Source organism: Bombina bombina, chromosome 3, assembly GCF_027579735.1.
Source record: "Bombina bombina isolate aBomBom1 chromosome 3, aBomBom1.pri, whole genome shotgun sequence".
In the NCBI taxonomy this organism is placed as follows: Eukaryota; Metazoa; Chordata; class Amphibia; order Anura; family Bombinatoridae; genus Bombina; species Bombina bombina.
In genome coordinates, this window is record NC_069501.1 from 218,679,882 (window position 1) to 218,705,842 (window position 25,961).

Consider the following 25,961-nt stretch of genomic DNA (forward strand, 5'->3'; position numbering starts at 1 on the left):
ATATCCTTTGACACAATGTAGCTAATTTTCATGAAAGCATACCTAGATATACTCAGAAGTGTGCAAGTATCTTGAACACTATATAGCAGCAGTGTTTGCAAAAACGTTTGTAACAATGTTATACATGTGAATGCGTCTGAGCCTATCTAGGTATGCACTCATGGAAAGGAGCTATGTTTCAACAAAGGATACCAAAAGAATGAAGCATATGTGGTAATACTAACAAACTGTTTTTTTTTAATTGTAAATCATTAAGGTTTCATAGTATATTCACTAAATACATGCTTAGCTTTTAGACACAATTCACCTTCTTTGCTCTAATAACAATAAAAGAATGTGTACTGATCTCAGATTATATATATATCTCTATCTATCTATCTATCTATCTCTCTCTCTCTCTCTATATATATATATATATATATATATATATATCTATATGTGATATACACACGCGCACAGACATACAGATACATACATAGACACACACAAAATGTAATAATAATTGGATCTCTTTTAAAAACTAAAGTTTATTCTTTGCTCAAACAGTCCTGCATCTAGTCAGGCTATACCATTCCTATGTAAGGAGAGCTGTGCTAATTAATAAAAGAAAAACAGCTGGGCATGAAAATCCATCCAGGGGTAAATCTATGTAATGCATGTAATAACTAGCAGCTGTTTTATTACAACAGTGCTTTATGTATAAGAATGTAATAACTATTGTCATAGGGAATTTAGTCAGCAGACTTGCAGTGCCTCTGGAATTAAACTGCATATTTATACTTTATCTTGCATTAAGAGTTAATGATAAAATCATTGATAAAATATTAAAGGGACACTGTACCCAAAAATTTTCTTTCGTGATTCAGATTGAGCATGAAATTTTAAGCAACTTTCTAATTTACTCCTATTATCAAATTTTCTTCATTCTCTTGGTATCTTTATTTGAAATGCAAGAATGTAAGTTTAGATGCCGGCCCATATTTGGTGAACAACCTGGGTTGTCCTTGCCGATTGGTGGATAAATTCATCCACCAATAAAAAAGTGCTGTCCAGAGTACTGAAACAAACAAAATTGCTTAAAATTGCATGCTCTTTCTGAATTACAAAAGAAAAAAATTGGGTTCAGTGTCCCTTTAATGATAATGTAACTAGAAAAAGTAAATGTTATAATGCTACTTTCCAGCAATTATAGGTTACTAGAGAAAAATACGCCCGTCTTACGCTGTGATACAAGTGTGCAGATAAGTGGGATGGTTAGGGGAAGTTGCTTGTGTTCTTAAAGGGACATTTAAAAGGACATAAAACCCCACATTTTACTTTCCTGATTTAGATAGAACATACAGTTTTAAATAACTTTCTCATTTATTTATATTATAACATTTTCTTTGTTTTCTTGATATCCTTTGTTGGAAAGCAGGAAAGTAAGTTCATGAGTGTGCACGTGTCTGCAGCACTAAATAGAAGCAGTTTTGCAACGTTATACATTAGCAAGAGTACTAGATGGCAGCACTATTTCCTGTCATGTAGTTTCTCCACACATGTGCACGCTACCGATCTAGATATCTCTTCCACAAAGAGCAACACAAGAACAAAGCAAATTTGATAATAGACGTAAATTGAAAACATTAAAAAAAATGTATTCTTTATCTAAATCATGAAAAAAAAAATTGTGGTTTCATGTCCCTTTAACTCAAAAAATGTTTATTTATCTGTCATCCTTTCCTGTAATTATTGGAAATCATTATTTTGTACAGAAAATAAACAAAATGGCAATGCTGACAATCTAAATACCTGGTATGTTACTTAGCAATATAATAAAGAGAAATACAACAAAATAGTCACAAAATCGTATAATTTATGTTACAACTGGAATGCCTTTCCTGTAATTTTATTCTGAAAATTGTAGGATGGAGTGCATTCTGTATACATGATGTATAGTGATTGCTTGATATGTGCAGGAGCTCATTTAGAGTTGTCTCTAACCAGCCAAAGCAAATAAGATAAGATTTAAACTCTCTAGAGGCCTTACACAATTTGGAGAACAAAATAAGTTTTAAAGCTTTTTTCTCTATGCATAATATATATCAGCAAATAAGTACTGAATTGTAAATTGTGGCCAGTTTGAAGTAGCTGTAAATGTATTTGTTAACTGTTCTAAGCAATCTCTGTATAGTAAGTAGCTGGTTCAGGAAAGTTGCAGTATTCTGCAGCATACATAGGCTACAGAATATGACACAAGGCCTCTCCAGGAAAATGTTTTCACAAAACCAAGGTATTTTACTGCAAAATTAAGCAAAAACATAATAAATATATTCTTCATTTAATGTATGAGGAATTAACATTTGATTTTAAAAAATAATGTGATTATATATATATATATATATATATATATATATATATATAGTAGACAATTTCCAGTTCAGCCCACCAATAGCCAACTCGCCTGGGTGCAATGATATACCATCAAATAGAAAACAAGAGAATGCACTCTCAGGACTTTTTCACAAAAACCAATTTAATGGAACGTTTTCGGGGTTCACAACCCCTACATCAGCATGCTGATGAAGGGGTTGTGAACCCCGAAAACGTTCCATTAAATTGGTTTTTGTGAAAAAGTCCTGAGAGTGCATTCTCTCTCTCTCTCTCTATATATATATATATAATGTCCAATAGTAAGCACTCCCTGGATTTAAGCACGGAAGACGGACGGAAGGGGTGAATGCCCCGAAACGTCACTGCTTAATAAAAGTGTGCTGTGCTTAAATCCAGGGAGTGCTTACTATTGGACATTATTGAATATTTTTCTTTGCACCCTGGTCTTGAGTTATTGTTGGCAAGTGAGAGTGCGCTATCTGGGTCCATATATATAAGGAACAAGGAAGAGTCCAGACAGGGAGCTCAAAGCAAGTGAGTGTTTTATTTACAATGTAGTTAAGAAGCTCCTAAAATTATTGTAGATAGGCAAATGGCTATGATATATAGCGGAGAAGGGCTGGAGTGGGCGTCTGACACATTTCAACTCCTTAGAGCCTTAATCATAGACAGAATGCTATATATATAGTGGTAAAAAACATCACTAAAAGGATGATCATGCTTGGGGGGAACATAGTGTGACTAGCTATTATGAAGGGGGCCTAGTGCCACCCTACCAGCGACACCTATTTAGCCAAATAAAATATTACCTCTATATGTTTCACTGATATAGCAGCCAGCTTATGTGGGATATCTAATGCTGGTTATTATACTGTGTTCATCTGCCTCCCATACTCCCCAGAAACATTACCTCTCCTTCTTTTATTGATGACGCAGCCAGCTTCTTTAGGATTTCTATTGGTTGATTATTATACAGGGTTCTTCTGCCTCCCACCATATTTCCCAGAAATTTCACAGTGTACACTTTGCCATATTCATTTGCTGGCCGAGGATCATTCACAAGACAAATCTACAAACAAAGTTTTAAATTATTTTTCAAGATTATAGAAATTTTATAAGAAAATCAAACAAAATAACAGGTAATACCCAGATGATTGCAAACAAACATATATGTTTCTTTATACACATAATGTACATAGATTTATAAACTAAATAAACACTGCTTGTTGGAGGAAGATCAAAGTGATAATTTTAGAGCAATGTTTATGGTAAAACTGTGTACACTGATTAAATTCACAATGAATTACCATAATGCTATAATTTATGTTCGCTGTAGTGTTCAATGTAATTCAGGTGAAGTTAACAGTGGATTGGATGAACAAATATCTTTTGAAATTTTTGTCAAACATACTCAGTTTGCTACAATTTTCAGACATTAAAAAAATTATTACTTTTCAACATAAATAGACAGGAAGTCATCTACCATCTATTGCCATTAACGCGTGTCTGTCCATGCTTTTTTTTGCCGCTGAATTGTACAAAATTTATTTTGGGAAGAGGTTCACAAAAGTTGAATATATACTATAAATTTCCTAGACACACACGCAATGCTGATTGTGGGTCGAGGGACAATGTCACCCGATAAATTAGCTGAACAAACAGCATATTGGGAAGTGGCTAGGAGGGTGGGATGTTGTTTTAATCGGTAGGCAGGAAGACCTGATTAGACACTGTGGAAGTGTAATGGGTGCTGCTGGATATATGGAGGTCAGGATTTTTGCCTCTTGTTCATTTTTTTTCTTATTGTAGAATTTGCAGTTTCAGCTTTTACAATGAAGATATGTGAGGAGCAAAAGGGGGAAGTATATAGAATAAAATAACTGTGTCTGTTTATTGAACTTACATTTGAGTAAAATAATTAATAATGGGCAGCATTACATGTATTTAGATAGGCCTAAAGACTTGTTTTTACACAGATTTATTAAAAGGACACTGAACCCAAATTTTTTCTTTTGTGATTCAGATAGGGCATGCAATTTTAAGCAACTTTCTAATTTACTCCTATTAGCAATTTTTCTTTGTACTCTTGCTATCTTTATTTGAAAAAGAAGGCATCTAAGTTTTTTGTTTGCTTCAGTACTCTGGACAGCACTTTTTTATTGGTGGATGAATTTATCCACCAATCGGCAAGGACAACCCAGGTTGTTCACCAAAAATGGGCCGGCATCTAAACTTACATTCTTGCAGTTCAAATAAAGATACCAAGAAAAAATTTGATAATAGGAGTAAATTAGAAAGTTGCTTAAAATGTCATGCTCTATCTGAATCACAAAAGAAAAAAGAAAAAAATTGGGTACAGTGTCCCTTTAACATACAGTACACTTTTTTCACTACAGATATGGATAGACAAACTAAATTCAATTCCCTTTATATATACAGTCTTTTTCTGGTGATGAAGATTAAGCTCATCATAAATATGCCTGTAAAATAACTGATAGTGCATATTTACATATCTAGAGAACCCTTCTGTTTTAGGGATTCTGAGTAAAGCATGTGTATAGCTGTTTGTGACAACTGTAAAACACAGCATAACAGTAAAACAACAAAACAAAAAATATAAATTTAAGTGGGGGTATAGCACTCCACTCTCTTAAAGGGACAGTCAAGTACAAAAAAACACATGATTCAACTAGAGCATGTAATTTTAAACCACTCTCATATTTACTTTTATCACCAATCTTGCTTTGTTCTCTTGGTATTCTTAGTTGAAAGCTAAACCTAGGAGGTTCATAAATGCATTTTGACAGTTTTTCACCACTAGAGGGCGTTAGTTCATGTGTTTCATATAGATAAAATTGAGCTAATGCACGTGAATTTACAGAGGAGTGAGCACTGATTGGCTAAAATGCAAGTGTGTCAAAAGAACTGAAATAAGGGGTCAGTCTACAGAGGCTTAGATACAAGGTAATTACAGAGGTAAAAAACATAATTTATGCTTACCTGATAAATTTATGTGTTCAGTCCACGGGTCATCCATTACTTATGGGATATATTCTCCTTCCCAACAGGAAGTTGCAAGAGGATCACCCAAGCAGAGCTGCTATATAGCTCCTCCCCTCACATGTCATACCCAGTCATTCGACCGAAACAAGACGAGAAAGGAGAAACTATAGGGTGCAGTGGTGACTGGAGTTATAATTTAAAATTAAGAACCTGCCTCAAATAGACAGGGCGGGCCGTGGACTGAACACACTACAAGAGAAATAAATTTATCAGGTAAGCATAAATTATGTTTTCTCTTGTTAAGTGTGTTCAGTCCACGGGTCATCCATTACTTATGGGATACCAATACCAAAGCTAAAGTACACGGATGATGGGAGGGACAAGGCAGGAACATTAAACAGAAGGAACCTTTCTCCCAAAAACAGCCTCCGAAGAAGCAAAAGTGTCAAATTTGTAAAATTTGGAAAAAGTATGAAGTGAAGACCAAGTTGCAGCCTTGCAAATCTGTTCAACAGAGGCCTCATTCTTAAAGGCCCAGGTGGAAGCCACAGCTCTAGTGGAATTAGCTGTAATTCTTTCAGGAGGCTGCTGTCCAGCAGTCTCATAGGCTAAGCGTATTATGCTACGAAGCCAAAAAGAGAGAGAGGTAGCCGAAGCCTTTTGACCTCTCCTCTGTCCAGAGTAAGCGACAAACAGAGAAGAAGTTTGTCGAAAATCTTTAGTTGCCTGTAAGTAGAACTTCAGGGCACGGACCACGTCTAGATTATGCAAAAGACGTTCCTTCTTTGAAGAAGGATTAGGACATAAAGATGGAACAACAATCTCTTGATTGATATTCCTGTTAGAAACAACCTTAGGTAAAAACCCAGGTTTAGTACGCAGGACTACCTTGTCTGAATGAAAGATCATATAAGGAGAATCACAATGTAAGGCAGATAACTCAGAGACTCTTCGAGCCGAGGAAATAGCCATCAAAAACAGAACTTTCCAAGATAAAACCTTAATATCAATGGAATGAAGGGGTTCAAACGGAACACCCTGAAGAACTTTAAGAACCAAGTTTAAGCTCCACGGAGGAGCAACAGCTTTAAACACAGGCTTAATCCTAGCCAAAGCCTGACAAAAAGCCTGGACGTCTGGATTCTCTGCCAGACGCTTGTGTAAAAGAATAGACAGAGCAGAAATCTGTCCCTTTAGTGAACTAGCGGATAAGCCCTTTTCTAAACCCTCTTGTAGAAAAGACAATATCCTAGGAATCCTAACCTTACTCCATGAGTAACTCTTGGATTCACACCAATATAAATATTTACGCCATATCTTGTGGTAAATTTTTCTGGTAACAGGTTTCCGAGCCTGTATTAATGTATCAATAACCGAATCCGAAAACCCACGCTTTGATAGAATCAAGCGTTCAATTTCCAAGCAGTCAGCCTCAGAGAAATTAGGTTTGGATGGTTGAAAGGACCCTGAATTAGAAGGTCCTGCCTCAGGGGTAGAGACCATGGTGGACAGGACGACATGTCCACTAGGTCTGCATACCAGGTCCTGCGTGGCCACGCAGGCGCTATCAGAATGACCGATGCTCTCTCCTGTTTGATCCTGGCAATCAGTCGAGGTAGCAACGGAAAAGGTGGAAACACATAAGCTATGTTGAAAACCCAAGGGGCTGCTAGTGCATCTACCAGTACCGCTCCCGGGTCCCTGGACCTGGATCCATAACAAGGAAGCTTGGCGTTCTGGCGAGATGCCATGAGATCCAGATCCGGTTTGCCCCAACGATGAATCAGTTGAGCAAATACCTCCGGGTGAAGTTCCCACTCCCCCGGATGAAAAGTCTGGCGACTTAGAAAATCCGCCTCCCAGTTCTCCACGCCTGGGATGTAGATCGCTGACAGGTGGCAAGAGTTAAACTCTGCCCAGCGAATTATCTTCGAGACTTCCAACATCGCTAGGGAACTCCTGGTTCCCCCTTGTTGACTGATGTAAGCCACAGTCGTGATGTTGTCCGACTGAAATCTGATGAACCTCAGTGTTGCTAACTGAGGCCAAGCTATAAGAGCATTGAATATTGCTCTTAATTCTAGAATGTTTATTGGGAGGAGTTTCTCCTCCTGAGTCCACGATCCCTGAGCCTTCAGGGAGTTCCAGACTGTTCCCCAGCCTAGTAGGCTGGCATCTGTTGTTACAATCGTCCAATCTGGTCTGCGAAAAGTCATTCCTTTGGACAGATGAACCCGTTACAACCACCAGAGAAGAGAATCTCTGGTCTCCTGGTCCAGATTTAGCAAAGGGGACAGATCTGAGTAATCCCCGTTCCATTGACTTAGCATGCATAGTTGCAGCGGTCTGAGATGTAGGCGCGCAAATGGCACTATGTCCATTGCCGCGACCATTAAGCCGATTACTTCCATGCACTGAGCTACTGATGGGCTTGGAATGGAGTGAAGGACACGGCAAGCATTGAGAATCTTTGATAACCTGGACTCCGTCAGGTAAATCTTCATCTCTACAGAATCTATAAGAGTCCCTAGAAAAGGGACCCTTGTGAGTGGTAACAGAGAACTCTTTTCCACGTTCACTTTCCACCCATGCGACCTCAGAAATGCTAGAACTATCTCTGTATGAGACTTTGCATTTTGAAAACTTGACGCTTGTATCAGAATGTCGTCTAGGTACGGAGCCACCGCTATGCCTCGTGGTCTTAGTACCGCCAGAAGTGAGCCCAGAACCTTTGTAAAAATTCTCGGGGCCGTAGCTAACCCGAAGGGAAGCGCTACAAACTGGTAATGCCTGTCTAGAAAGGCAAACCTTAGGTACCGATAATGATCTTTGTGAATCGGTATGTGAAGGTAGGCATCCTTTAAATCCACTGTGGTCATATATTGACCCTCTTGGATCATGGGTAGGATGGTCCGAAAGGTTTCCATCTTGAACGATGGAACCCTTAGGAATTTGTTTAAGATTTTTAAATCTAAGATTGGTCTGAAGGTTCCCTCTTTCTTGGGAACTACAAACAGATTTGAATAAAACCCTTGCCCCTGTTCCGTCCGCGGAACTGGGTGCATCACTCCCATCACTAAGAGGTCTTGTACACATTGTAGAAATGCCTCTTTCTTTACTAGGTTTGTTGATAACCTTGACAGATGAAACCTCCCTTGTGGAGGAGAAGTTTTGAAATCCAGAAGGTATCCCTGAGATATAATCTCCAACGTCCAGGGATCCTGTACATCTCTTGCCCAAGCCTGGGCGAAGAGAGAAAGTCTGCCCCCCACTAGATCCGTCTCCGGAAAGGGGGCCCTGTCTTCATGCTGTCTTAGGGGCGGAAGTAGGCTTTCTGGCCTGCTTGCCCTTGTTCCATGACTGGTTGCTTTTCCAACCCTGTCTGTAACGAGCAGTAGTTCCTTCCTGTTTTGGAGCGGAGGAAGTTGATGCTGCTCCTGCCTTGAAATTACGAAAGGCACGAAAATTAGACTGTTTGACCTTTGATTTGGCCCTGTCCTGAGGAAGGGTGTGGCCCTTACCTCCAGTAATGTCAGCAATAATTTCCTTCAAGCCGGGCCCGAATAAGGTCTGCCCTTTGAAAGGAATGTTTAGTAGTTTAGACTTAGAAGTTACATCTGCTGACCAGGATTTAAGCCATAGCGCTCTGCGCGCCTGTATGGCGAATCCGGAATTCTTAGCCGTAAGTTTGGTTAAATGCACTACGGCATCCGAAACAAACGCATTAGCCAGCTTAAGTGTTCTAATCTTGCTCAAAGACTCATCCAATGGTGCTGTGCAAATCGCCTCTTCCAGAGACTCAAACCAGAATGCCGCTGCAGCAGTGACAGGCGCAATGCATGCAAGAGGCTGTAATATAAAACCTTGTTGAACAAACATTTTCTTAAGATAACCCTCTAATTTTTTATCCATTGGATCTGAGAAAGCACAGCTATCCTCCACCGGGATAGTGGTACGCTTGGCTAAAGTAGAAACTGCTCCCTCCACCTTAGGGACCGTCTGCCATAAGTCTCGTGTGGTGGCGTCTATAGGGAACATTTTTCTAAATATCGGAGGAGGGGAAAAAGGCACACCGAGTCTATCCCACTCCTTGCTAATAATCTCTGTAAGCCTCTTTGGTATAGGAAAAACTTCAGTACACACCGGTACCGCGTAGTATTTATCCAGCCTACATAATTTCTCTGGGATTGCCACCGTGTCACAATCATTCAGAGCCGCTAACACCTCCCCTAGCAACACACGGAGGTTCTCAAGCTTAAATTTAAAATTTCTGAATCCGGTCTCCCCGAATCAGAACCGTCACCCACAGAATGAAGCTCTCCGTCCTCATGTTCTGCAAATTGTGACGCAGTATCAGACATGGCTCTCGTGTCATCGGCGCGCTCTGTCCTTAACCCAGAGCTGTCGCGCTTGCCTCTTAACTCGGGCATATTGTATAATACTTCTTTTATAACATTAGCCATATCATGTAAAGTGATTTGTAAGGGCCTTGATGTACTTGGCACCTCAATCTCACGCACCTCCCGAGCGGGAGACGAAGGTACTGACACGTGAGGAGAGTTAGACGGCATAACTGCCCCTTCGTTGTCTGGTGATAATTTCTTTATCGGTACAGATTGACTTTTATTCAAAGTAATATCAATACAATTGGTACACATATTTCTATTGGGCTCCACATCGGCTTTTAAACATAATGAACAAGCAGATTCCTCTGTATCAGACATGTTTAAACAGACTAGCAATGAAGCTAGCAAGCTTGGAAATTACTTTCAATAAGTTCACAAGCAATATAAAAAACGCTGCAGCGCTTTTAAAAAACACAGTTGAATAACAAAGAACTAATTCAGTTATAGTCAACAATTCTTTAAATGTATTAATTAGAAGAGGATTGCAACCATTAGCAAAAGGATGATTAACCCCTCAGTACCCAAAAAAACGGATATCAAATTAATATTAAACGTTTTTATCACAGTCTAACACACTGTCACAGGTCTGCTGTGACTGATTACCTCCCTCAAAAACGAATTTTGAAGACCCCTGAGCTCTCTAGAGACGTCCTGGATCAAGGAGGAAGAAGCAGGAAGACTGTGCTAGAATTTTAACTGCGCAACAAGGCGCTAAAAAAGGCCCCTCCCGCTCATTTACAACAGTGGGAGACCTGATATAATGGTTTCTATGCAGAAAACAGAATTTATGTTTACCTGATAAATTACTTTCTCCAACGGTGTGTCCGGTCCACGGCGTCATCCTTACTTGTGGGATATTCTCTTCCCCAACAGGAAATGGCAAAGAGCCCAGCAAAGCTGGTCACATGATCCCTCCTAGGCTCCGCCTTCCCCAGTCATTCGACCGACGTAAAGGAGGAATATTTGCATAGGAGAAATCATATGATACCGTGGTGACTGTAGTTAAAGAAAATAAATGATCAGACCTGATTAAAAAACCAGGGCGGGCCGTGGACCGGACACACCGTTGGAGAAAGTAATTTATCAGGTAAACATAAATTCTGTTTTCTCCAACATAGGTGTGTCCGGTCCACGGCGTCATCCTTACTTGTGGGAACCAATACCAAAGCTTTAGGACACGGATGATGGCAGGGAGCAAATCAGGTCACCTAGATGGAAGGCACCACGGCTTGCAAAACCTTTCTCCCAAAAATAGCCTCAGAAGAAGCAAAAGTATCAAATTTGTAAAATTTAGTAAAAGTGTGCAGTGAAGACCAAGTCGCTGCCTTACATATCTGATCAACAGAAGCCTCGTTCTTGAAGGCCCATGTGGAAGCCACGGCCCTAGTGGAATGAGCTGTGATTCTTTCAGGAGGCTGCCGTCCGGCAGTCTCGTAAGCCAATCTGATGATGCTTTTAAGCCAAAAAGAGAGAGAGGTAGAAGTTGCTTTTTGACCTCTCCTTTTACCAGAATAAACAACAAACAAGGAAGATGTTTGTCTGAAATCCTTTGTAGCATCTAAATAGAATTTTAGAGCACGAACCACATCCAAATTGTGCAACAAACGTTCCTTCTTTGAAACTGGATTCGGACACAAAGAAGGCACGACTATCTCCTGGTTAATGTTTTTGTTAGAAACAACTTTCGGAAGAAAGCCAGGTTTAGTACGCAAAACCACCTTATCTGCATGGAACACCAGATAAGGAGGAGAACACTGCAGAGCAGATAACTCTGAAACTCTTCTAGCAGAAGAAATTGCAACCAAAAACAAAACTTTCCAAGATAATAACTTAATATCTACGGAATGTAAGGGTTCAAACGGAACCCCCTGAAGAACTGAAAGAACTAAATTGAGACTCCAAGGAGGAGTCAAAGGTTTGTAAACAGGCTTGATTCTAACCAGAGCCTGAACAAAAGCTTGAACATCTGGCACAGCCGCCAGCTTTTTGTGAAGTAAAACAGATAAGGCAGAAATCTGTCCCTTTTAAAGAACTTGCAGATAATCCTTTCTCCAAACCTTCTTGAAGAAAGGATAGAATCTTAGGAATTTTTATCTTGTTCCATGGGAATCCTTTAGATTCACACCAACAGATATATTTTTTCCATATTTTATGGTAGATTTTTCTAGTTACAGGCTTTCTGGCCTGAACAAGAGTATCAATGACAGAATCTGAGAACCCTCGCTTTGATAAAATCAAGCGTTCAATCTCCAAGCAGTCAGTTGGAGTGAGGCCAGATTCGGATGTTCGAACGGACCTTGAACAAGAAGGTCCTGTCTCAAAGGTAGCTTCCATGGTGGAGCCGATGACATATTCACCAGGTCTGCATACCAAGTCCTGCGTGGCCACGCAGGAGCTATCAAGATCACCGATGCCCTCTCCTGATTGATCCTGGCTACCAGCCTGGGGATGAGAGGAAACGGTGGGAATACATAAGCTAGGTTGAAGGTCCAAGGTGCTACTAGTGCATCTACTAGAGTCGCCTTGGGATCCCTGGATCTGGACCCGTAGCAAGGAACCTTGAAGTTCTGACGAGAGGCCATCAGATCCATGTCTGGAATGCCCCACAATTGAGTAATTTGGGCAAAGATTTCCGGATGGAGTTCCCACTCCCCCGGATGAAATGTCTGACGACTCAGAAAATCCGCTTCCCAATTTTCCACTCCTGGGATGTGGATTGCAGACAAGTGGCAGGAGTGAGTCTCCGCCCATTGAATGATTTTGGTCACTTCTTCCATCGCCAGGGAACTCCTTGTTCCCCCTTGATGGTTGATATACGCAACAGTCGTCATGTTGTCTGATTGAAACCGTATGAATTTGGCCTTTGCTAGCTGAGGCCAAGCCTTGAGAGCATTGAATATCGCTCTCAGTTCCAGAATATTTATCGGGAGAAGAGATTCTTCCCGAGACCAAAGACCCTGAGCTTTCAGGAGTTCCCAGACCGCGCCCCAGCCCACCAGACTGGCGTCGGTCGTGACAATGACCCACTCTGGTCTGCGGAAGCTCATCCCCTGTGACAGGTTGTCCAGGGTCAGCCACCAACGGAGTGAATCTCTGGTCCTCTGATCTACTTGTATCGTCGGAGACAAGTCTGTATAATCCCCATTCCACTGACTGAGCATGCACAGTTGTAAAGGTCTCAGATGAATTCGCGCAAAAGGAACTATGTCCATTGCCGCGACCATCAAACCTATTACTTCCATGCACTGCGCTATGGAAGGAAGAGGAACAGAATGAAGTACTTGACAAGAGCTTAGAAGTTTTGATTTTCTGGCCTCTGTCAGAAAAATCCTCATTTCTAAGGAGTCTATTATTGTTCCTAAGAAGGGAACTCTTGTTGACGGAGATAGAGAACTTTTTTCTACGTTCACTTTCCACCCGTGAGATCTGAGAAAGGCCAGGACAATGTCCGTATGAGCCTTTGCTTGTGGTAGGGACGACGCTTGAATCAGTATGTCGTCCAAGTAAGGTACTACTGCAATGCCCCTTGGTCGTAGCACCGCTAGAAGGTACCCTAGTACCTTTGTGAAAATTCTTGGAGCAGTGGCTAATCCGAATGGAAGTGCCACAAACTGGTAATGCTTGTCCAGAAAGGCGAACCTTAGGAACCGATGATGTTCCTTGTGGATAGGAATATGTAGATACGCATCCTTTAAATCCACCGTGGTCATGAATTGACCTTCCTGGATGGAAGGAAGAATTGTCCGAATGGTTTCCATTTTGAACGATGGAACCTTGAGAAACTTGTTTAGGATCTTGAGATCTAAGATTGGTCTGAATGTTCCCTCTTTTTTGGGAACTATGAACAGATTGGAGTAGAATCCCATCCCTTGTTCTCCTAATGGAACAGGATGAATCACTCCCATTTTTAACAGGTCTTCTACACAATGTAAGAATGCCTGTCTTTTTATGTGGTCTGAAGACAATTGAGACCTGTGGAACCTCCCCCTTGGGGGAAGCCCCTTGAATTCCAGAAGATAACCTTGGGAGACTATTTCTAGCGCCCAAGGATCCAGAACATCTCTTGCCCAAGCCTGAGCGAAGAGAGAAAGTCTGCCCCCCACCAGATCCGGTCCCGGATCGGGGGCCAACATCTCATGCTGTCTTGGTAGCAGTGGCAGGTTTCTTGGCCTGCTTACCTTTGTTCCAGCCTTGCATTGGCCTCCAGGCTGGCTTGGCTTGAGAAGTATTACCCTCTTGCTTAGAGGATGTAGCACTTGGGGCTGGTCCGTTTCTGCGAAAGGGACGAAAATTTGGTTTATTTTTAGCCTTGAAAGACCTATCCTGAGGAAGGGCGTGGCCTTTACTCCCAGTGATATCAGAAATAATCTCTTTCAAGTCAGGGTCAAACAGCGTTTTCCCCTTGAAAGGTATGTTAAGCAATTTGTTCTTGGAAGACGCATCCGCTGACCAAGATTTTAGCCAAAGCGCTCTGCGCGCCACAATAGCAAACCCTGAATTTTTCGCCGCTAATCTAGCCAATTGCAAAGTGGCGTCTAAAGTAAAAGAGTTAGCCAATTTGAGAGCATGAATTCTGTCCATAATCTCCTCATAAGAAGAATCTTTATTGAGCGACTTTTCTAGTTCATCGAACCAGAAACACGCTGCTGTAGTGACAGGAACTATGCATGAAATTGGTTGTAGAAGGTAACCTTGCTGAACAAACATCTTTTTAAGCAAACCCTCTAATTTTTTATCCATAGGATCTTTGAAAGCACAACTATCTTCTATAGGGATAGTAGTGCGTTTGTTTAGAGTAGAAACCGCCCCCTCGACCTTGGGGACTGTCTGCCATAAGTCCTTTCTGGGGTCGACCATAGGAAACAATTTCTTAAATATAGGGGGAGGGACAAAAGGTATGCCGGGCCTTTCCCATTCTTTGTTTACAATGTCCGCCACCCGCTTGGGTATAGGAAAAGCTTCGGGGGGCCCCGGGACCTCTAGGAACTTGTCCATCTTACATAATTTCTCTGGGATGACCAAATTCTCACAATCATCCAGAGTAGATAACACCTCCTTAAGCAGAGCGCGGAGATGTTCCAATTTAAATTTGAATGTAATCACATCAGGTTCAGCTTGTTGAGAAATTTTCCCTGAATCTGAAATTTCTCCCTCAGACAAAACCTCCCTGGCCCCCTCAGACTGGTGTAGGGGCACTTCAGAACCAATATCATCAGCGTCCTCATGCTCTTCAGTATTTTCTAAAACAGAGCAGTCGCGCTTTCGCTGATAAGTGGGCATTTTGGCTAAAATGTTTTTGATAGAATTATCCATTACAGCCGTTAATTGTTGCATAGTAAGGAGTATTGGCGCACTAGATGTACTAGGGGCCTCCTGTGTGGGCAAGACTGGCGTAGACGAAGGAGGGGATGATGCAGTACCATGCTTACTCCCCTCACTTGAGGAATCATCTTGGGCATCATTTTCTCTAAATTTTGTGTCACATAAATCACATCTATTTAAATGAGAAGGAACCTTGGCTTCCCCACATACAGAACATAGTCTATCTGATAGTTCAGACATGTTAAACAGGCATAAACTTGATAACAAAGTACAAAAAACGTTTTAAAATAAAACCGTTACTGTCACTTTAAATTTTAAACTGAACACACTTTATTACTGAAAATGTGAAAAAGTATGAAGGAATTGTTCAAAATTCACCAAAATTTCACCACAGTGTCTTAAAGCCTTAAAAGTATTGCACACCAAATTTGAAAGCTTTAACTCTTAAAATAACGGAACCGGAGCCGTTTTTATATTTAACCCCTATACAGTCCCTGGTATCTGCTTTGCTGAGACCCAACCAAGCCCAAAGGGGAATACGATACCAAATGACGCCTTCGGTAAGCTTTTTCTATGTATCTGAGCTCCTCACACATGCATCTGCATGTCTTGCTTCCCAAAAACAACTGCGCAATAGAGGCGCGAAAATGAGGCTCTGCCTATGATTAGAGAAGGCCCCCAGTGAAAAAGGTGTCCAATACAGTGCCTGCCGGTTATTTTACATAATTCCCAAGAATAAAATAACTCCTCAAAACTATGAAGTATTAAAAATGCTTATATATCAATCGTTTTAGCCCAGAAAAATGTCTACCAGTCTTTAAAGCCCTTGTGAAGCCCTTTATTCTCATTTAATAAAAATGGCTTACCGGATCCCATAGGGAAAATGACAGCTTCCAGCATTACCAAGTCTTGTTAGAAATGTGTCATACCTCAAGCAGCAAAAGTCTGCTCACTGTTTCCCCCAACTGAAGTTAATTCCTCTCAACAGTTCTGTGTGGAAACAGCCATCGATTTTAGTAACGGTTGCTAAAATCATTTTCCTCTTACAAACAGAAATCTTCATCTCTTTTCTGTTTCAGAGTAAATAGTACATACCAGCACTATTTTAAAATAACAAACTCTTGATTGAAGAATAAAAACTACATTTAAACACCAAAAAACTCTAAGCCATCTCCGTGGAGATGTTGCCTGTACAACGGCAAAGAGAATGACTGGGGAAGGCGGAGCCTAGGAGGGATCATGTGACCAGCTTTGCTGGGCTCTTTGCCATTTCCTGTTGGGGAAGAGAATATCCCACAAGTAAGGATGACGCCGTGGACCGGACACACCTATGTTGGAGAAATATACGTTAGCCATGTGGAAAAAAAGAAAAAATTCATGCCCAAAAGGATTTATCACCAAAGTACCTCACAAAAACGAATAACATGCCAGTAAACGTTTTTTTAAAAACAAACTTCTTTTAATGTCATGCAAAGTTATCACTAAGCCTGCTACCAGTCGCTTCCACTGCAGATAAGGCTTAAGCATTATTTCAGTATTAACAGTATTTTCCCAGTCAAATTCTAGTCCCTAGAAAATAACTACTGTGCATACATTCATCAGCCTGATACCAGTCACTACTACTGCATTTAAGGCTGTACTTACATCATACGGGTAACAGCAGTGTTTTCTTAGTCAATTCCATTCCCAGAAAATATTGTACTGCACATACCTCATTTGAGGGGGACCCCGCATGCTATTCCCATGTTCTGAAGTTACCCCACTCCTCAGAATGTCGAGAACAGCCAGTGGATCTTAGTTATGCCTGCTAAGATCATAGAAAAAACGCAGGCAGTTTCTTCTTCCAAATACTGCCTGAGATAGAAAAACAGCACACTCCGGTGCCATTTAAAATAACAAACTTTTGATTGAAGAATAATTAAGTAAAAACTCCAACTCCTCCCGCGACCTCCTTCTTCGTTGAGGGTTGCAAGAGAATGACTGGGTATGACATGTGAGGGGAGGAGCTATATAGCAGCTCTGCTTGGGTGATCCTCTTGCAACTTCCTGTTGGGAAGGAGAATATATCCCATAAGTAATGGATGACCCGTGGACTGAACACACTTAACAAGAGAAAACATAATTTATGCTTACCTGATAAATTTATTTCTCTTGTGGTGTATCCAGTCCACGGATCATCCATTACTTGTGGGATATTCTCCTTCCCAACAGGAAGTTGCAAGAGGATCACCCACAGCAGAGCTGCTATATAGCTCCTCCCCTAACTGCCATATCCAGTCATTCGACCGAAACAAGCCGAGAAAGGAGAAACCATAGGGTGCAGTGGTGACTGTAGTTTTAATTAAAATTTAGACCTGCCTTAAAAAGACAGGGCGGGCCGTGGACTGGATACACCACAAGAGAAAAAATGTTATCAGGTAAGCATAAATTATGTTTTCTCTTGTAAGGTGTATCCAGTCCACGGATCATCCATTACTTGTGGGATACCAATACCAAAGCTAAAGTACACGGATGAAGGGAGGGACAAGGCAGGCTTAAATGGAAGGAACCACTGCCTGTAGAACCTCTCTCCCAAAAATAGCCTCCGAAGAAGCAAAAGTATCAAATATGTAAAATTTTGAAAAGGTATGAAGCGAAGACCAAGTCGACGCCTTGCAAATCTGTTCAACAGAAGCCTAATTTTTAAAGGCCCAGGTGGAAGCCACAGCTCTAGTAGAATGAGCTGTAATCCTTTCAGGGTGCTGCTGTCCAGCAGTCTCATAGGCTAAGCGTATTACGCTCCAAAGCCAAAAAGAAAGAGAGGTTGCCAAAGCTTTTTTACCTCTCCTCTGTCCAGAGTAAACAACAAACAGTGTAGATGTTTGGCGAAAATCTTTAGTAGCTTGTAAGTAAAACTTTAAAGCAAGGACCACGTCCAGATTATGTAAAAGGCGTTCCTTCTTTGAAGAAGGATTAGGACACAATGATGGAACAACAATCTCTTGATTGATATTCTTGTTAGAAACTACCTTAGGTAAAAACCCAGGTTTTGTACGCAGAACTACTTTATCTGAATGGAAAATCAGATAAGGAGAATCACATTGTAAGGCAGATAACTCAGAGACTCTCCGAGCCGAGGAAATAGCCATCAAAAACAGAACTTTCCAAGATAAAAGTTTGATATCAATGGAATGAAGGGGTTCAAACGGAACCCCTTGAAGAACTTTAAGAACCAAGTTTAAGCTCCATGGGGGAGCAACAGGTTTAAACACAGGATTAATTCTAACCAAAGCCTGACAAAAAGCTTGAACGTCTGGAACTTCTGCCAGACGCTTGTGCAAAAGAATAGACAGAGCAGAAATCTGTCCCTTTAAAGAACTAGCTGATAATCCTTTTTCCAAACCTTCTTGGATAAAGGACAATATCCTAGGAATCCTAACCTTACTCCATGAGTAATTCTTGGATTCACACCAATAAAGGTATTTACGCCATATCTTATGGTAGATTTTCCTGGTGACAGGCTTTCGTGCCTGTATAAGGGTATCAATGACTGAAAGGACCTTGTAGTAGAAGGTCTTGTCTCAGAGGCAGGATCCATGGTGGAAAGGATGACATGTCCACTAGTTCTGCATACCAGGTCCTGCGTGGCCACGCAGGCGCTATCAAGATCACTGATGCTCTCTCCTGTTTGATTTTGGCAATCAGTCGAGGGAGCAGAGGAAACGGTGGAAACACATAAGCCAGGTTGAAGAACCAAGGCGCTGCTAGAGCATCTATCAGTGCCGCTTCTGGGTCCCTGGACCTGGATCCGTAACAAGGAAGCTTGGCGTTCTGGCGAGACGCCATGCGATCCAGTTCTGGTTTGCCCCAACGATGAACCAATTAAGCAAACACCTCCGGATGGAGTTCCCACTCCCCCGGATGAAAAGTCTGACGACTTAGAAAATCCGCCTCCCAGTTCTCTACACCTGGGATATGGAATGCCGATAGGTGGCAAGAGTGAGTCTCTGCCCAGCGAATTATCTTGGAGACTTCTAACATCGCTAGGGAACTCCTGGTTCCCCCTTGATGGTTGATGTAAGCCACAGTCGTGATGTTGTCCGACTGAAATCTGATGAACCTCAGGGTTGCTAACTGAGGACAAGCTAGAAGAGCATTGAATATTGCTCTTAACTCCAGAATATTTATTGGGAGGAGTTTCTCCTCCTGAGTCCACGATCCCTGAGCCTTCAGGGAATTCCAGACTGCACCCCAACCTAGAAGGCTGGCATCTGTTGTTACAATTGTCCAATCTGGCCTGCGAAAGGTCATACCTTTGGATAGATGGACCCGGGATAGCCACCAGAGAAGATAATCTCTGGTCTCTTGATCCAGATTTAGCAGAGGGGACAAATCTGTGTAATCCCCATTCCACTGACTGAGCATGCATAGTTGCAGCGGTCTGAGATGTAGTCGCGCAAATGGCACTATGTCCATTGCCGCTACCATCAAGCCGATTACTTCCATACACTGACCCACCGAAGGGCGTGGAATAGAATGAAGAACACGGCAAGATTTTAGAAGCTTTGATAACCTAGATTCTGTCAGGTAAATCTTCATTTTTACAGAATCTATCAGAGTCCCTAGGAAGGAGACTCTTGTGAGTGGGGATAGAGAACTCTTTTCCTCGTTCACCTTCCACCCATGTGACCTGAGAAATGCCAGAACTATGTCCGTATGTGACTTGGCAATCTGAAAGCTCGACGCCTGTATCAGGATGTCGTCCAGATAAGGGGCCACTGATATACCTCGCGGTCTTAGGACCGCCAGAAGCGATCCCAGAACCTTTGTAAAGATTCTTGGAGCTGTAGCTAACCCGAAGGGAAGAGCCACAAATTGGTAATGCCTGTCCAGAAAGGCAAACCTTAGGAACCGATGATGATCTTTGTGAATCGGTATGTGAAGGTAAGCATCCTTCAAATCCACTGTGGTCATGTACTGACCCTCCTGGATCATAGGTAGGATGGTCCGAATAGTTTCCATTTTGAACGATGGAACTCTGAGGAATTTGTTTAAGATCTTTAGATCCAAAATGGGTCTGAAGGTTCCCTCTTTTTTGGGAACCACAAACAGATTTGAATAAAAACCCTGTCGCGACTGTGGAACTGGACAGATCACTCCCATAACTAGGAGGTCTTGCACACAGCGTAAGAATGCCTCTTTCTTTATCTGGTTTACAGATAATCTCGAAAGGTGAAATCTCCCTTGAGGAGGGGAAGCTTTGAAGTCCAGAAGATATCCCTGAGATATGATCTACAACACCCAGGGATCCTTAACATCTCTTGCCCATGCCTGGGCGAAGAGAGAAAGTCTGCCCCCTACTAGATCCGTTACTGGATAGGGGGCCTTTCCTTCATGCTATCGTAGAGGCAGCAACAGCCTTTCTGGCCTGCTTGCCTTTGTTCCAGGACTGGTTAGGTTTCCAGCCCGGCTTGGATTGAGCAACAGTTCCCTCTTGTTTTGTAGCAGAGGAAGTTGATGCTGCACCTGCCTTGAAGTTTCGAAAGGCACGAAAATTAGACTGTTTGGCCTTTGATTTGGCCCTGTCTTGAGGAAGGGTATGACCCTTACCTCCAGTAATATCAGCAATAATTTCCTTCAAACCAGGCCCGAATAGGGTCTGCCCCTTGAAGGGAATGTTAAGTAATTTAGACTTTGAAGTCACGTCAGCTGACCAAGATTTAAGCCATAGCGCCCTACGCGCCTGGATGGCGAATCCAGAATTCTTAGCCATTAGTTTAGTCAAATGAACAATGGCGTCAGAAACAAAAGAATTAGCTAGCTTAAGTATTCTAAGCTTGTCAAGTATTTCAGTCAATGGAGTAGCTGTTTGAAAGGCCTCTTCCAGAGACTCAAACCAGAACGCCGCAGCAGCAGTGACAGGCGCAATGCATGCAAGGGGCTGCAGGATAAAACCTTGTAGAATAAACATTTTCTTAAGGTAATCTTCTAATTTTTTTATCCATTGGATCTGAAAAAGCACAACTGTCCTCGACAGGGATAGTGGTACGCTTTGCTAAAGTAGAAACTGCTCCCTCCACCTTAGGGACCGTCTGCCATAAGTCCCGTGTGCTGGCGTCTATTGGAAACATTTTTCTAAAAATAGGAGGGGGGGGGGGAAAACGGCACACCGGGTCTATCCCACTCCTTATTAATGATTTCTGTAAACCTTTTAGGTATTGGAAAAACATCAGTACACACCGGCACTGCATAGTATTTATCCAGTCTACACAATTTCTCTGGTACTGCAATTGTGTCACAGTCATTCAGAGCAGCTAACACCTCCCCAAGCAATACACGGATGTTTTCAAGCTTAAATTTAAAATTAGAAATATCTGAATCAGGTTTCCCTGAATCAGAAATGTCACCCACAGACTGAAGCTCTCCTTCCTCAGCTTCTGCATATTGTGACGCAGTATCAGACATGGGCCTTAAAGGGACACTGTACCCAAATTTTCTCTTTTGTAATTCAGAAAGAACATGCAATTTTAAGCAACTTTCTAATTTACACCTATTATCATTTTTTCTTCGTTCTCTTGCTATCATTATTTGAAAAAGAAGGCATCTAAGCTTTTTTTGATTTCAGAACTCTGGACAGCACTTTTTTATTGGTGGATGAATTTATCCACCAATCAGCAAGGACAACCCAGGTTGTTCACCAAAAATGGGAGGCATCTAAACGTACATTGTTGCATTTCAAATAAAGATACCAAGAGAAAGAAGAAAATTTGATAAGAGGAGTAAATTAGAAAGTTGCTTAAAATGTCATGCTCTATCTGAATCATGAAAGACATTTTTTGGGTACAGTGTCCCTTTAAGGCATCTGCGCGCTCTGTACTACGTCTAACCCCAGAGCTATCTCGTTTTCCTATGAATTCCGGCAGTCTGGCTAATACCGCTGACAGGGTATTATCCATGATTGCCGCCATGTCCTGCAAAGTAATCGCTATGGGCATCTTTGATGTACTTGGCGCCATTTTAGCGTGAGTCCCTTGAGCGGGAGTCAAAGGGTCTGACACGTGGGGAGAGTTAGTCGGCATAACTTTCCCCTCGACAGAATCCTCTGGTGATAAATTTTTTAAAGATAAAAGCTGATCTTTATTGTTTAAAGTGAAATCAATACATTTAGTACACATTCTCATATGGGGTTCCACCCTGGCTTTTAAACATAATGAACAAGGAGTTTCCTCTATGTCAGACATGTTTATGCAGACTAGCAATGAGACTAGCAAGCTTGGAAAACACTTTACATCAAGTTAAACAAGCAATATAAAAAAAACGTTACTGTGCCTTTAAGAGAAACAAATTTTGCTAAAATTTGAAATAACAGTGAAAAAAGGCAGTTAAACTAACAAAATTTTTACAGTGTATGTAGCAAGTTAGCAGAGCATTGCACCCACTTGCACATGGATGATTAACAACTTGAAAAAAACGTTTTTTAAACAGTCACAATAACTGCCACAGCTCCACTGTGGCTTTACCTTCCTCAATATATGACTTTTGAAGCCTTTTGAGCCCTTCAGAGATGTCCTAAAGCATGCAGGGGACTGCTGAGGGAAGCTAAATGTCTCTGTCTGTAATCTAAAATAGGCCCTTCCCACTCATATTACAACAGTGGAAAGCCTCAGGAAACTGTTTCTAGGCAAAAATCAAGCCAGCCATGTGGAAAAAAACTAGGCCCCAATAAGTTTTATCACCAAAGCATATATAAAAACGATTAAACATGCCAGCAAACGTTTTATACTGCACATTAATCAGAGTATATACCTCTGATAGCAAGCCTGATACTAGTCGTTATTAAATCACTGTATTTAGGCTTAACTTACATTAATCCGGTATCAGCAGCTTTTTTCTAGCAAATTCCATCCCTAGAAAAACTTAAACTGCACATACCTTATTGCGGAATAACCTGCACGCCATTCTCCCTCTGAAGTTACCTCACTCCTCAGACATATGTGAGAACAGCAGTGGATCTTATTTACTTCTGCTAAGATCATAGAAAAACGCAGGCAGATTCTTCTTCTAAATGCTGCCTGAGATAAAATAGTACAACTCCGGTACCATTTAAAAACAATAAACTTTTGATTGAAGCAAAAACTAACTATATTATACCACTTTCCTCTTACTACCTCCAGCTATGTTGAGAGCTTGCAAGAGAATGACTGGATATGGCAGTTAGGGGAGGAGCTATATAGCAGCTCTGCTGTGGGTGATCCTCTTGCAACTTCCTGTTGGGAAGGAGAATATCCCACAAGTAATGGATGATCCGTGGACTGGATACACCTTACAAGAGAAAATATATTATTAGAACTGTGTTGGTTATGCAAAACTGGGGAATGGGTAATTAGGGGATTGTTTTTCTTTTAAAACAACAAAAATTCTGGTGTTGACTGTCCCTTTAAATTACTTATAAGGCAGCGCAGGTTGTTTTGGGCTGCTGCAACCACCATTCACGTAGCCAAATGAAAGGACCATGGGACTATAAAAACAGAATTTATGTTTACCTGATAAATTTCTTTCTCCTACGGTGTGTCCGGTCCACGGCTTCATCCTTACTTGTGGGAATATTCTCTTCCCTAACAGGAAATGGCAAAGAGAGCACAGCAAAAGCTGCCCATATAGCTCCCCCTCTGGCTCCGCCCCCCAGTTATACGACCGACGGTTAGGAGAAAAAGGAGAAACTATAGGGTGCCGTGGTGACTGTAGTGAATGGAATAAAAATTTTCAAACCTGACTAAAAGCCAGGGCGTGCCGTGGACCGGACACACCGCAGGAGAAAGAAATTTATCAGGTAAACATAAATTCTGTTTTCTCCTACATTGGTGTGTCCGGTCCACGGCTTCATCCTTACTTGTGGGAACCAATACCAAAGCTTTAGGACACGGATGAAGGGAGGGAGCAAGTCAGGTTACTTAAACGGAAGGCACCACGGCTTGCAAAACCTTTCTCCCAAAAACAGCCTCCGAAGAAGCATAAGTATCGAATTTGTAAAATTTGGCAAAAGTATGCAGAGAAGACCAAGTCGCTGCCTTACAGATCTGATCAACAGAAGCCTCGTTCTTGAAGGCCCATGTGGAAGCCACAGCTCTAGTAAAATGAGCTGTAATTCGTTCAGGAGGCTGCCGTCCGGCAGTCTCATAAGCCAATCGGATGATGCTTTTCAGCCAAAAACAGAATTTATGTTTACCTGATAAATTACTTTCTCCAACGGTGTGTCCGGTCCACGGCGTCATCCTTACTTGTGGGATATTCTCTTCCCCAACAGGAAATGGCAAAGAGCCCAGCAAAGCTGGTCACATGATCCCTCCTAGGCTCCGCCTACCCCAGTCATTCGACCGACGTTAAGGAGGAATATTTGCATAGGAGAAACCATATGGTACCGTGGTGACTGTAGTTAAAGAAAATAAATTATCAGACCTGATTAAAAGAACCAGGGCGGGCCGTGGACCGGACACACCGTTGGAGAAAGTAATTTATCAGGTAAACATAAATTCTGTTTTCTCCAACATAGGTGTGTCCGGTCCACGGCGTCATCCTTACTTGTGGGAACCAATACCAAAGCTTTAGGACACGGATGAAGGGAGGGAGCAAATCAGGTCACCTAAATGGAAGGCACCACGGCTTGCAAAACCTTTCTCCCAAAAATAGCCTCAGAAGAAGCAAAAGTATCAAACTTGTAAAAATTTGGTAAAAGTGTGCAGTGAAGAGCAAGTCGCTGCCCTACACATCTGATCAACAGAAGCCTCGTTCTTGAAGGCCCATGTGGAAGCCACAGCCCTAGTGGAATGAGCTGTGATTCTTTCGGGAGGCTGCCGTCCGGCAGTCTCGTAAGCCAATCTGATGATGCTTTTAATCCAAAAAGAGAGAGAGGTAGAAGTTGCTTTTTGACCTCTCCTTTTACCGGAATAAACAACAAACAAGGAAGATGTTTGTCTAAAATCCTTTGTAGCATCTAAATAGAATTTTAGAGCGCGAACAACATCCAAATTGTGCAACAAACGTTCCTTCTTCGAAACTGGTTTCGGACACAGAGAAGGTACGATAATCTCCTGGTTAATGTTTTTGTTAGAAACAACTTTTGGAAGAAAACCAGGTTTAGTACGTAAAACCACCTTATCTGCATGGAACACCAGATAAGGAGGAGAACACTGCAGAGCAGATAATTCTGAAACTCTTCTAGCAGAAGAAATTGCAACTAAAAACAAAACTTTCCAAGATAATAACTTAATATCAACGGAATGCAAGGGTTCAAACGGAACCCCCTGAAGAACTGAAAGAACTAAATTGAGACTCCAAGGAGGAGTCAAAGGTTTGTAAACAGGCTTAATTCTAACCAGAGCCTGAACAAAAGCTTGAACATCTGGCACAGCGGCCAGCTTTTTGTGAAGTAACACAGACAAGGCAGAAATCTGTCCCTTCAGGGAACTTGCAGATAAACCTTTTTCCAATCCTTCTTGAAGGAAGGATAGAATCCTAGGAATCTTAACCTTGTCCCAAGGGAATCCTTTAGATTCACACCAACAGATATATTTTTCCAAATTTTGTGGTAAATCTTTCTAGTTACAGGCTTTCTGGCCTGAACAAGAGTATCGATAATAGGATCTGAGAACCCTCGCTTCGATAAGATCAAGCGTTCAATCTCCAAGCAGTCAGCTGGAGTGAAACCAGATTCGGATGTTCGAACGGACCCTGAACAAGAAGGTCTCGTCTCAAAGGTAGCTTCCAAGGTGGAGCCGATGACATATTCACCAGATCTGCATACCAAGTCCTGCGTGGCCACGCAGGAGCTATCAAGATCACCGACGCCCTCTCCTGATTGATCCTGGCTACCAGCCTGGG

General features: G+C 41.7%; 1 protein-coding gene across 1 annotated transcript in view; it reads right to left on the bottom strand.

The window, feature by feature from the left end:
* Positions 1–25,961, bottom strand: part of BLMH (bleomycin hydrolase) — a 236,895-nt gene that overhangs the window by 90,571 nt on the left and 120,363 nt on the right. The window contains exon 8 of the mRNA XM_053706144.1: positions 3,284–3,442. Coding sequence (XP_053562119.1) covers positions 3,284–3,442 — 159 coding nt within the window. The remainder of the gene's footprint in view (positions 1–3,283; positions 3,443–25,961) is intronic.